The 13,717-nt window shown below is 35.2% G+C and overlaps 1 protein-coding gene across 5 annotated transcripts in view; it reads left to right on the top strand.

The window, feature by feature from the left end:
• The window catches only part of EPHA5 (EPH receptor A5), a 349,973-nt gene that overhangs the window by 316,139 nt on the left and 20,117 nt on the right, over positions 1-13,717 (top strand). For all 5 annotated transcript variants that reach the window (XM_043572581.1, XM_043572582.1, XM_043572578.1 and 2 more), the window contains 3 exons: positions 3,341-3,402; positions 4,823-5,032; positions 8,300-8,449. In XM_043572581.1, the coding sequence (XP_043428516.1) occupies positions 3,341-3,402; positions 4,823-5,032; positions 8,300-8,449 (422 nt within the window). The remainder of the gene's footprint in view (positions 1-3,340; positions 3,403-4,822; positions 5,033-8,299; positions 8,450-13,717) is intronic.

Here is a 13,717-nt window from a genome sequence, read left to right on the forward strand (position 1 = left end):
CCTCCTTCTAGTTGGATCAGGGCTGATGTTGAGCAAGTACACACTCTTTGGCTCTATTAGCTGTAAATTTATTGAAATATTTCTATAGTGTTTGATAAAAAGCTGGTGCATAGTTACCCATGTGTCCCCTTTATATACCCACTCAGCTTCATCCCTGGTGACTTCTGAATCCCTGAAATCAGGCAAATGAAGGGATGATGGTCTGGTATAGCAGGACATTCTAGGATACTCCAGCATTGTGGCTGGTGTAACTCCTGACACATAGGTACCTGTGCCAAAGCAGTTATCACATATTTTGGCCATTACCCCTGAGGAAGTATATTAGTTGTGAAGTTTGGGGGAAAAAAAAGGGTGGGGGGAGGGAGCTTCGACATTAAAGAAAGGCTAAAATGGGCTCTGAGATGTGAGAATGTGACTAAAAAGGTCCAAAGCACAATTATGTTTATTTTAAAAGTTGAATTAAAATGGGTGTGGCAATATAATTAAAATAAAGTTAAACTGGAAACACTTCTCTATTCATTGGCTTAGATTACAATTAAAAACTAATTAAAAAAAAACATAATCTTTTCTTCTCTTGTGCTGTCACAGGCACTTGGAAATACATTATGAGTTTATTTATTTATTTATTTTACTAAGGTATTGTATGCCCAGTCAGGTTTTAAGAAACTTGTTTCCCAACTCATCTCCTATCACTTCCTAATTGACAAAGCAAAAATCCAGGGCTTTAGCCATATTTGAGCTTGATGGGTTCTTTCATGACAAGATGTCTTGGCACATGTTGCCTCTTCTTCCTGGAATATGTTACCTTTGATTACAGGGGTGTCCCCTTCAGGCTTCAAGGTTCAGATCAAATGATGACTCTCCCTCTCTAGTGTTTGTTCTCTGCATATGTGATGTTTCACCAAACGTAGGCGTCTACAAACGTATGCCAAAGGAATTATTTTAGACAAAATTTTTAAATACTTTTCTAAACATTAAAGAGGAAGAGAGAAATGTGTCTAGATTTGTAATATACTCATCACGTTCAATTAAAAGAATATTGCTTCTGAAGTATTTTTTCTAAAAAGATAATTATCTGAGTAAGAAATTAGTACTACCTTATTATTCTAAATAGTAACTTTTAAGTGATCTTGACATGAAAAAATCCTTTTTCTTCCTACTTATTTCTTTGTCATATGTAATTGTCTAACTTTCTATAGCTTTATTTGCACTTCTAGATAATGTTGTATGAATAAATATGTAATATATAATTCTATGGGTTGAATTAATCACTTCTTCAGTAAAATACAGATGTTTTTCTGGAGAATGCTATTATGTTAATTATAATGCATTTTATGATTATTTTTTTAATATATGAAATTTATTGTCAAATTGGTTTCCATACAACACCCAGTGCTCATCCCAACATGTTCTGATTGTTTAAGTGTTTCTCTTCATAATACAAAAAGTTAATTAATAGACATCTAAGATAGCAATTTTTCTGACATAAGGTATCCTTTTACTTAACTCAAAATATTTTAAACACAAATATTTTAACACAAATTTAACAAATAATTTAACCCAAAATTTAACACAAATGTAACAAATAATCTAAACAAAAAATATTTTAACACAAAATTTATGTAACATGCTTTTATTAAATTAGTAAAGGGGCATGTTTTAAAATATAGTGAGGTCAATGTGGAGTGATAAAACTAACAATCATGTTTTAGATATTTTCTCATATAATAAGGATTTTTGATCTTATATTTTTTTAAATGTTTATTTATTTTTGAGAGAGACAGAGAGAGAGAGCAGGGGAGGGGCAGAGAGGGAGGGAGATACAGAATCTGAAGCAGGCTCCAGGCTCTGAGCTGTCAGCACAGAGCCCGACTCATGCTCGAACTCATGGACCATGAGATCATGACCTGAGCTGAAGTCAGACGCTTAACCTACTGAGCCATCCAGGCACCCCGATCTTGTATTTTTTAAAGTTTATCTGTTTATTTTGAGTAAGAGATCATGAGTAGGGGATGAGTAAAAAGAGTGGGAGAGACAGAATCTGAAGCAGACTCCACACTATCAGCACAGAACCCAGTGAGGGACTCCAATTCAGGAATCATGAGGTCATGACTGGAGCCGAGATCAAGAATTGGTGCTTAACTGACTGAGCCACCCAGGTGCCCCTCATCATGTATTTTTCATCTTGTATCACAGATACATTATATACAAAGTGCCATAATTTTATGGAAGATAAAATATGATCTATTCTCTTAGTCAACCTATATCCAGCAAGAAATTTAAACCATAGATACATAGTTAAAGTTTATAAAATAACAAAACATCAAATTCTAACTGGCCAGCACTATTCAAAGTGACTTGCATAACCATATGACTTGCTGGATACTTACCACAACTCTGTGAAGTAGGTGACATTAATACCCTTATTTTACAGATGAGAAAACTGAGGCACAAAGATAATAAATGATTTGCTCAAGATTGTATCATAAGTGATTGATCTGGCATTCAAAGCCATGCAGCATGACTTTAGAGTCTGTCCAGCTGACCTGTAGGTTGCATTTCAATATCAGACATGAAAGGGGATGAAACAGTGATTGCTAGAGAAGTTTCCAGATAGCAAGAGAAATTAGAACAGTTTTTTTTTAATTTTTAATATTTATTTAAATTAAAGTTAGTTGACATGTAATGTAATAATGATTTCAAGAGTAGAATTTAGTGATTCATCACTTACATATAACACCCAGTGCTCATCTCAACAAGTGCCCTCCTTAATGCCCATCACCCATTTAACCCATTCCCCCACCCAACGGCCATAGAACAGAGTTTTGAGGAATGAAAAAAATTTGGGCTGATAGAGAGTGTGTGTGACAGAGAGGAAAAAGGATGTATCCATGAGGAAAGGAGTTATAAGAACATAGAAATAAAGTTAGGAAAATACAGCCTATATTCAAGGGGTCGCATGCAGGACAGTTAGACAGGAATTTTTATTCAGAATTGTGGGAAAGATAAATATGTTCACAGTTCTTTGCTGGATGTTATTTGGCATATTATATCATTACCTGTATTAAACTAAAATGCAGGCTTAAACTATTTTTGACAAACTGATTTTAATATTGAAAATTGTGTATTTTTATATCTTAAATGTCAATCTATTATTATTCTTGTGATACTTTCCCATTACACTAAAATATCATCATGTCATGAATTTACTTGCTACTCAAAGAGGACGTTTTTTAAAAGAATATATATAATTTGGAAGAAGTAATAGCTTATGGCAAACGTTTCCTAGATAAGAATGCCAAATCAAAACATTACAGTTCATACCATGTTTTCTTTTCAGGCAAACCCGTGATGATAGTGACGGAGTACATGGAAAATGGCTCTTTAGATACATTTTTAAAGGTAGGTTTGAGACCAACTTAATTATTCAAAGTGTTATTTGTATATTGGCTATGATGTTGAAGTTGAAATTAAGTCACTGTAAAGCAGAATTTTGAAATAGAAATTTCGGGGGTCAGAATGTTTATACTCCAGAAATAAACTTTGGTCTGAAACTTGTCCTTTTCAGAAATGTAAACAAATCCAAACCATGTGTCCCCATAGTTTTCTTTAAATATATGTTAATTTCCCCCCCCCAAAAAATGAAAGGGGAGAAAAAGGAAGAAAACAAAGAAAAAGACAGAAGGAAAGAAAAGGAAAAAAAAGACGCTTTTTTACAAATAGTAAGTTTTTCAGAGTATATAATGTCAGGTAGAACAAGGAAAAAAAAGTGTAAAAGGTCTATGCAACTTTTCTGTATTAATGAAGGGACCCAATAGACTTCTAACCCATCTGAGGGTCAGCCACCACTTTTACCAGTGGAATGATTACATGATAATAGATGGTATCACTAATGTTGTCAGATCTTCTGGGTCCCAGGAAAAATATTGTTTTGTTTTTATGTGCAAGTGTCCAAATTTTAATTGTTGGCAACTCATTATATTACTAAGCAGCTTGTGCTGGACAATGTAACATGTTTGCAGGCCTGATTAAACCTGTAGGCTGGCAGGTTTTCACATTTAGTGTAGCAACTATTACTACTGATTAGGCGAGGTGATGGGACAATGACTTTCTTGAGGATTATTCCAAGGACCGGTGCATTGAAGAGGACAGCTGTCTACTGATAAGGCAAAGTTTCCTTCTAATCTCCAGACTCTACCAGATTCTGTTGTCAAACTTCTTATACGTATCTTCAAGTTCTCTAGTCTCTTAAGATTATATCATTCCTTTATTTCAAATTAATCATTAGTTGGGCCTTATTCCATGTACCTGCAGTAAATTCAGTGCCTTGGACAAAGACAGCAAGCTTCTAAGAAATGCTAACGTTGTCTGGTCATTGCTCAGTGATCTTTCTCCCATCTGTTGTTAAAGAAACTCCTTTGTCTCCTCCAGCCACTTCTTTTTTACTCCAATATGCCTATCCAGCTAACTTAATTTAAAGCACCTCAAAAATGTGCCATGTTCATCTAAGGCAGGTGCTAGGTTGGAGTGATGAACATTCTCCTCTGATTACTGAGAGTAAAGGAATTACAATGCAAAAAAGGGCAACTAAATGAGATTTTTGACAAGAGCTTTCAAAGTCTTGATCTGCTTTGACCAAGCAGAGGACTGGTAAATGTTACAAAATTAACAAAATATTTCATAACTTTTTCCATTCTCCTTCAGCTAAGAATGGCATATGAATTTGGTGATACTATTAATTTGGCGCTTGAAGGAAGATCCTTTCAAATTTTCCCCCAGTAATTATTGCCGCAGGACTAATATTTCTACATCGTTTCTACAGAAAAACGATGGGCAATTCACTGTGATTCAGCTTGTTGGCATGCTGAGAGGCATCGCTGCGGGAATGAAGTACCTTTCCGACATGGGCTACGTGCATAGAGACCTTGCTGCCAGAAACATCTTAATCAACAGTAACCTTGTGTGCAAAGTGTCTGACTTTGGACTTTCCAGGGTGCTGGAAGACGATCCCGAGGCAGCCTATACCACCAGGGTAAGATCTAACAGAATGCATTTCTGAAACACTAGACTAGACATGTTTAATTTTTAAAGGTGTTTAAAGGAAATAGTAAAAAGAACATTCCTCTCCCATAGGAAGACAGAGAGAAAAAGGGATGGTGGGAGGGGGAGATAAAAAAATGTAATCATTCTACAGGTTGGATAGCAGCAAATTTGTATATTAAACTCAAATAAGTAAAGTATTCACCGTATGGGTCACAAGATTTCATTTTTTTTCCCCTTACAGATACTGAAAACAAAAACTTTGAGGTCAGAGTGAATACAACGCTTCGAAAATTGTACATACAGAGTTTTAAATGTAAAAGAGAAAGTTAGAGAATTTCCTAACTAAAACAAATAAATATTATATATGTATATATGAATATACAAACATGTATAACATTGGGAAGCTTAAACTCTCTGCACCACAGTGTCCTCATTTGTAAAACAAATACAGAAATGAAATATCTAAGCCTACCTTTTTTTTTTTTTAATTTTTTTTTTCAACGTTTATTTATTTTTGGGACAGAGAGAGACAGAGCATGAACGGGGGAGGGGCAGAGAGAGAGGGAGACACAGAATCGGAAACTGGCTCCAGGCTCTGAGCCATCAGCCCAGAGCCTGACGCGGGGCTCGAACTCGCAGACCGCGAGATCGTGACCTGGCTGAAGTCGGACGCTTAACCGACTGTGCCACCCAGGCGCCCCTAAGCCTACCTTTTAAGGACTCACATGGTAGGGAATAAAATAACTATTTCTTCAAAAAGTTTTGATTCACTGGAAGTATTTTAATGCCTAATTACTTTCCTGACATGCTATATTAACTGCTAAGCCCACATTTATGGAAAGTTGGCCACTAACTCATATTGTCATAATTAGCATAAATCAGCACCCCTTTCCAGCAAAGTAATTGCTTCCTGAATTGATATGGTATATATCTGACAATTCTTTCTGTGGAAAACTGTGGGTATTGGTGTAAGAGAATTTTTGGAGCATTCTATGTATTGCACTTTTTGAGTTTGAATCCCTTATCATAAACTGTGTTTAATTCTAAATCTTTCAATGTCAAGAAAACATGAAGTTAAATATCCTCAATGTTCCAACTCCTTGTGAAGCTAAAAATTTATCATTGTATCATTTTCACTATAAGATTTGGTTAACTGTTGTGTCAATACAGAAGGACACTTTTGGCATCTCACATTTTTAAAAATTTTTTTTTAATGTTTATTTATTTTTGAGAGAGAGACAGAGTGCAAGAGCGGGGAGGGGCAGAGAAAGAGGGAGCCACAGAATCTGAAGCAGGCTCCAGGCTCTGAGTTGTGAGCACAGCTCAAGCTCACAAACTGTGAGACCATGACCTTAGCCAAGTTCTGATACTTAACCAACTGAGCCATCAAGGCTCCCCAGTCATCTCACATTCTTAAGACAGATATGTTACACATTGCTTATTTAATTCAATTATTTAAAATCACTTCTACTCGCAGTCTAACGATAAACTCTTCATAGATTATAAGGCTTTTTTTTTTCAGCTGTTGCTTTGTGATTCATGGATATTTAGGGACTGTACTATACTGAAGTCCAAGAGTAACTTATCTAAGCAAACAAAGCCTTTTAATGGTTAGCTTAATAAATCAATAAATTAATTGATGGGATAACCCTCCTCTTCTAAAGCTAATTGTCATTTCATTATTTGCATTAAGTGAAACCTCAATTAAGAATTCCGTTGGGATTACTGTTACACTTAATAAACTTGGCCTAAGCAAGAAGGAGTTTATAGACAAATCCATTCCCAGTATGATTGGTTGATGTCTTAGTTAAATGCATAAAACAGATTTGTCAAGGTGTGTGTTAATGTATCATGCTGGGGGCCGGGGTTGGGGGGGGAAGCGATGAGAGGGGAGGCAGAGACCCCAAGACCTTCAAGACTTACTCCTTTGAAATGGGTCATAATAGCAGTTTATGGAAAATCCGTATATTGAGAGATGAGAAGATAAGGGAACTTCAGATAATAGCGATGTGAAATATGATGGTCAGAGGACTGGGAGAAAAGTTCTAGGCTGAAGTTTAAAGTAATTGACAATCTATAATTTTAAGAGGAATAGTATAGTTAGTTATAGAATATAACTATAATTCTGTAATTATATCGTTATAGAATATCACAGTGACACACGGCCAAGCCTAATGATATAATCTTACCTATGAATATTTAATTAACAAAAGTATGTGTCAAGAAAGTCTTTTTAAAGTGGTGTTACCATATATCTAAGGAACAAATAATTTAAACATAGATTGAATAGTTCAAATTAACTTCAGCTCACAGAACAACTTCAAATGTTATATGAAGCTGTTATTTCCTTAAGTTCCATTTTTTTCCCTAGTGTATGAATTAAATCATTCCCTCTCTGCAAAATGGGAAGGCATAAGTTAATCTTTTCTGCAAGAAAATATTCAAATCCTGTACCCTCCCCCTTTAATATATTTTTGCTTATGGATGAAATGTTTGGTTTCCTAAGTTTGCCGGAAGGATATAAAAGTGTTTATTTTGTGAACTAAGAGGAAATCTACCAAACCAATTTTTTTTTTTACCATGAAAAAACTCAAAACTTGATATCATGTCATAAATTTTTCCCTGCAATCTAATTTCAATAATTTTTAATTTGGTTAAATTAAGTGAGATACCTATCTATTAAGTAAAAACAAAAACAGTATGTAACAGAAAAAACACCAAAATATGTTGGCAGAAAATAAGAGAAATCAAGTCTAAAAGAAATTGCACAATGTCGGGGGGAAATATAATTATATCTGATTTTCATGTTCGTCTTACTGTTAAACTTCTCAGGGTTGCATTCAGCAATCAAGACTTTCCATTTATAATTCCTATGTTAAAGAAAGGAAGAAAAAAACTACCCTGGGATTTTAAGTCCTTTACTCTCTGTTAGAAAGTCATGAAAGTTTACCTTATTGATTTGCTTGACTGCCTGCTTTCCCCTCTTTGAGTTGCCATCCTGATACTGTAATTGAGATGTGGGTCCTGTATGTGTTCCAGTAGTCAAATAGAATTTAAACCAGAAACCTTCCGGACAGCCAATTAGTAGTCAGTCTACAAGTGCTTACGGGCTGAGGTATGTGAAAAGAGACTGCATGCTGTCAAACAGATTCACTTAAAAATGCTACATCTCTTTCTAGATCTTTCTAGTGAGGCAGCAATATCCCCAAATGTGCTTGAAGTATGTGGGAATTCTTGTATTCTTTTTCAATTTTAGGGAGGCAAAATTCCAATCAGATGGACGGCCCCAGAAGCTATAGCTTTCCGAAAGTTTACCTCTGCCAGTGATGTCTGGAGCTATGGAATCGTGATGTGGGAGGTTGTGTCTTATGGGGAGAGACCCTATTGGGAGATGACCAATCAAGATGTAAGTATGGAACTACTCTCCCTCGAGTTTAGAATGAAATGCTTTATTCTCTGAGTTGGAAGAAAGAATCTTTTTTCATTTCTCAAAATGACAGTTGCTTAAAAAAATGAAATACTTTGCTTACCCTCTGATCTGTTTTATTGTTGTTGAAATAGCCTTTATGCAGAAACTCAAAATGAGTTAGTACAAAAGAGAGTAAGTTACTGTTACATAAAAGCTTAGTCCCTTGCCAGACAGTTTTAGCTGTACTATAGTGATGGGTTCACTCATTTTATGTCAGTATTATTTTCAAAGATGAAGAAGAAGCCATCAGAGAATGAATACTGACAGCCACGTTTTCATGATTTGCATTTGATGAAGACAGCTAATACTCCAAACTGAAAGGATGAATGATATTGATGTAATAGTGGATGCCTTTTAGGGGATAAAAATAATAATCTATGTTTTTTTTTAATTTAAAAAAATGTAAGAAGAGTTGGACTGTCTAATATGGGGAAAAACAGATTTTTTTCTTACATGGAAAAATAATTCACACTTAGAAAAATAGAATCCTAAAATTAAAGAAACTATGAAAGATTCTTCTATTCAAGTTCAGAATATTTATTATGTGATGCCTGACACATGGCTCTTTGGTCTTTGCTTTTGTAATTTTCCATTGTTACTATTCAATACAGCCTTCCCATTTTGGATCAAGTTGAAATTTGATATTTTCCCTTCAAATAACAACAACTGTAAAAGCAGCTAACATATATTGAACCCTAACTATGTGCCACATACTGTCTTAAGTGCTTCATCAACTGTCTCGTTACTTCTTTATAAAACCAGTATATGGAGCAATCTTAACTCAACAGCATACTGATTTAAAACATTTATTTTTTTCCTCCAATTATTTCTTTCATCCATGCTCTGTAAAATCTCCCACTCCTATGCCTTCAGGGATTATTAGACAGATCCTACAGCTCTTCAGCCTCATTTTGTTGAAACAACAGTCCCATGCCAGTAATTAAGATTCAATTTCAGATATAAAAATTCAAGTCCAGTCTAAATCAAAGCCAATGCCATATCCATTTCAAAGTGTTTTCCACAACCACAAGGCCAGCCTGACCCTCGGTACCTAGCGAAGGAAGAATGGTCCCATTTTTGCTCCTCTTCCTCCTTTGGCAAAGTTTGTATCTAGATTTTTCAGAATTGCCCTTGATGGGTATGTAGAAAAGAAAGGGCAAGATTTTTTTTTTTTTTTTGCTAGTTGTTGATGCCTCCACAGGTCAAATACCCAAACGTTGGTTCTCTAGTGAAGTATGTGTCGGAGCTCTTGAAAGGACCCCTGGGGACGGTCACCAGAGGAGGAGGGTGTCTTACGCCAACTTACTTCCAGGGTTCACCTCACTTGCTGTCTGCTCCCAATCTCACAGTCTCTTGCTGTCCAGTGCACATGTGTACTTCACCTGAGAGCGAAACCCATTCTGGTTGGATGCTCTGCCATTGTTCCCTTTTTGGACTACTGTTGTAGACTGCTGCAGCCAGCCTGCCCTCTTCCAATATCTCCTGGTGAGATGTCAAGGTCATACGATGGCTTTTCTAAGACTTATTTCATAGCATTCTTCTCTGATAAGTGACAGTAAATTGGGCTTAATGCATTCCCACCCCCTAACAAGCCTATGGCAAGGCAGTGAACCCTTTTTGTAGTTATCTAAAATTGCTACAATCGGTTTTCTTTGTGTCCTACTCACTTGGTTTAGGGGAAGGAGTGCTGGCTTATATTTCTCTAAATTTGGGAGAACATAGTATCTATTCACTTCAGCTTTACAATTTTAGGGCTAGTGCTGTTAAAAAAAACTGTATCATTGAATTCCTATTGTGCATCTCTCATTAGAGAGATGCTATTGTAATTCTTGTTTTGCAGTTAAGAAACTGAATTTAGAGAGATTAAATGACTTTCTTAAGGTCACAAAAAAAATAATAAAAGTAGCACCAGAGATTTCACCATGATTCTCTAAAATGTTTGTACCAAACTACCACACTATCTCCAATTAAATCAATGTCTGCTTCTTCCCTTCCATTTTCAACCAATGATCCTAGATCAGCCATCTGGATGAATATAAAATCTTCAACTCAAATTCAACTCTGGATTTTTATAACCTGAAGGAAGACCAGACCTGTTTGCTACTTACTTTTCTCCAGATAAATGCCAAATGCTAACTTGAACTACCGAGCACTTCACAGTTGGCTTCTAACTTTTCTTAAGACTTATTTTAATGTCATTCTGTCCTTTAATTGTTGTGAAAGTATTTTATTCTACCATGCCAAGGAAAACATTGGTCCCTTATTTACCTAGTTAACTTCTTTTCAATTCTCATTCTGTAACTCAGAATTATTAGTCCTTCCCAGCTAGTGTATGATATGTGTAGCATTGTTATCTATATTATTGGCAATTTTATGTGATACAGTTGCATCTGTCACAAATAAAATTATAGACTAGAGTAGAACATGATGGTATGTAAATGCTCATAGTGTTTTTGTTGATCGTGACTGGGCTTGCTCATGTTGGCAGTGGGGTTGGTTGCTCTATACTGGCATACCGTGGCTCTAATCCACGTGACCTTCATCTTCCTCTGGAGACCAGTAGACTAGTGTAGATGTGAGCTCATCTGTCAAGTGACTGAAGGGCAAGAATGATCCCTATTGCATCTCATCAAGTAGCATAAAATTACATTGGCCAATCCAATGATCAGGCCAGTTGCAGTGGCCAATCCCATATTTAGGGCAATCACACTGCCTATTGTGAATGGACAATATAAAATTATACTAAGAGGGACATAGAAACAAGGAGGTATGAAGGATTTGAGACACGTTTTTTTTTCTTTCTGATTTTAGCCATTTGAAAGTTTTGATAGACTCTCAGATAACTTTAATTCAAACTATTTAGAAAATAAAAGGGAGTGCTGATATAATATTCTCAGGAAATTATAATAAAAACTAATATTTTGGCTTTGACTAGGTTTACCAAGAATCTAGATAAGGTTTAAAGTAAATGATTATAAAATTGCAGATCTTTCTGTCTTCTTTTAATAAATTGTACAATAGATGCTATGTATTTTCGAAGCAGGTTCACAGTTGTTAGTAGCATTTAGCTTCTACATATAGCACTAAGTTTGATTTCCTCAATTGCTATCCAAATTTGTATTTAAGAAACATGACAGATCTGTATTTGAACACCATGATCACTGAATATTTCTTTGGAAACAAACTCTCAGAGAGCAAAATAGAAGTACTGATTTGGTGTTTTGAATGATATATCCCATAATCTCTACATTCCAGATACTATCTGCTTCTTAAAAGGCTTTGCATCATGAAAATATTACACTGCCAAGACATGCAGAATATTCTAAATCTCCCAGAGGAGATCTTCCACCATGTCAAGGGGACAGAATGCTGCAGTGGGTTTATTTTGATTTAGGATTGCCTCTGTCATCACAGAGAAAAAACATAACAGCACATCATAAAAATAAACCAGAATGATGAAGATAATTTTAATACCAGACCGTGAACTCTGATTCAAGCTTAGGAAGCTAAGATAATATCCTGAGGTCAGTAGAGGCTTCTTTATTGATAGCAAACATTTTAAATGGCAACATTTTTCTGAACTTAAAATCCAGACCCAAATAAAAAGAGACTTAATTGCATTGCATTTTTATACTTAGTAACAGTGTTTTACTCTTGGATTTATTGGGAAATATATGAATATGTAGACTACACTAAGCACATAGATTACAAAATGTTTTAGAAACTCATTTATCTGTTTTTCAGTCTTCTTATGTTAGAATTACTTTTGTTCTTTGTTCTTTTTTTGACTGTTTTCTATTACTGTTTCTGCTGGCCTAGATCTTACTCTAAGGCAGGAAGAATTGTTGACCCCAAAAGGATGTCAGCCTACTTTGTACGGGGCGTGCCTCTCGTCCTCCTTCTATTCTTTGTTGTAATTTCTGATGGGACAAAAAAAGATACACATATCTTATATTTCTGAAATATTTTATGGTAAAACAAAAAGAATATTTTATGATAACACACAGCATGTTATAATTAAAGTGTGAGGAACTTAGGTCCCATATAAATACTGAAAATTACCAAGATTTGACAGTGAACAAATTATTTGACTTAATAGCCTTAGTATAATAATATCTACAATGAGTGTATTTGACAAATATTGGTCTTTGAAGATAATGTTAGTCTTGCAAGGATAATGCTGCCTGCCCTGAGAGAAAAGCAATTATTTTAGTGACTGGTAACCTCATTTCAACTCTTATCCCTTTGGAGTAAGCGATACATAAAGAAATATCCATATTCAGTTCAAAAGTCCTGTACCTTTCTATTTAACAACAACAGCAAAAACAAAAACCAAAAATCTTGAACTAAAAGCCAGTCATTTTGGAATCTATAACTCTTGGTCAATTTCAATGATTACAAAGGGAATGGACTTGAATAGAGGATTTTTAAGATGTCTTTAATCTCTGGAATGCTACTGATCTAAGATTGATGTACTAAGAAAAAGATATACTCTATATATCTTTAATAATATTGGAAACAGAAAATAAATCCTACGAAAAAAATGGGTATATCCAGAACTATTTCTTTGGTATCTGAGATTATTTCCAAGAATATATTCTTAAACTCCAGTCACTTCTGAAAAGCCTCATATCTCACAGTAACAAAATGACTCATGTGTGAGATTTCAAGTAAATACCTAGCAACATAGGCGCTCACACCTTAGTTAAACTTAATTCATCAAAACACACTGCTGATGCTCACATTCCGCCTACAAAATTCCTGCCACTCAGTTATCCAACTTACATTTTTACATCTCCTGTGATGAAGAATGCACTCCTTTCCAAAATAGCACATTTTAATTGTAGATATTTTTTTTTCTTGTGGAGCAAGAAATCTGATTCCATGGAGTGAGATCTATAACTCTCCCAAATTATTTAGTTGGAAGGTAGTTATTTCTAATTCCAATGGTGAGACTTAGCATCAGGATGGGAAGATCACAGGTTTGCTTGCCAGAGAGACTTACCTGTAAATCTTACCACTGCTACTTCTTGGTTGTGTAAACACAGGCAATTACTTAACCTTCTGGAGTCTCGTACATTTCATCTATAAAATGCATATAATAGTTCCTATCTTACAAATATATGATGATGATGAATATAGATATTATATGTACAATTTGTGGACTAGTAGCCTGGATCCATCTTTCATTCTTGGGGGTTAGCC

Source organism: Prionailurus bengalensis, chromosome B1 (genome assembly GCF_016509475.1).
Source record: "Prionailurus bengalensis isolate Pbe53 chromosome B1, Fcat_Pben_1.1_paternal_pri, whole genome shotgun sequence".
NCBI classification, from domain to species: domain Eukaryota; kingdom Metazoa; phylum Chordata; class Mammalia; order Carnivora; family Felidae; genus Prionailurus; species Prionailurus bengalensis.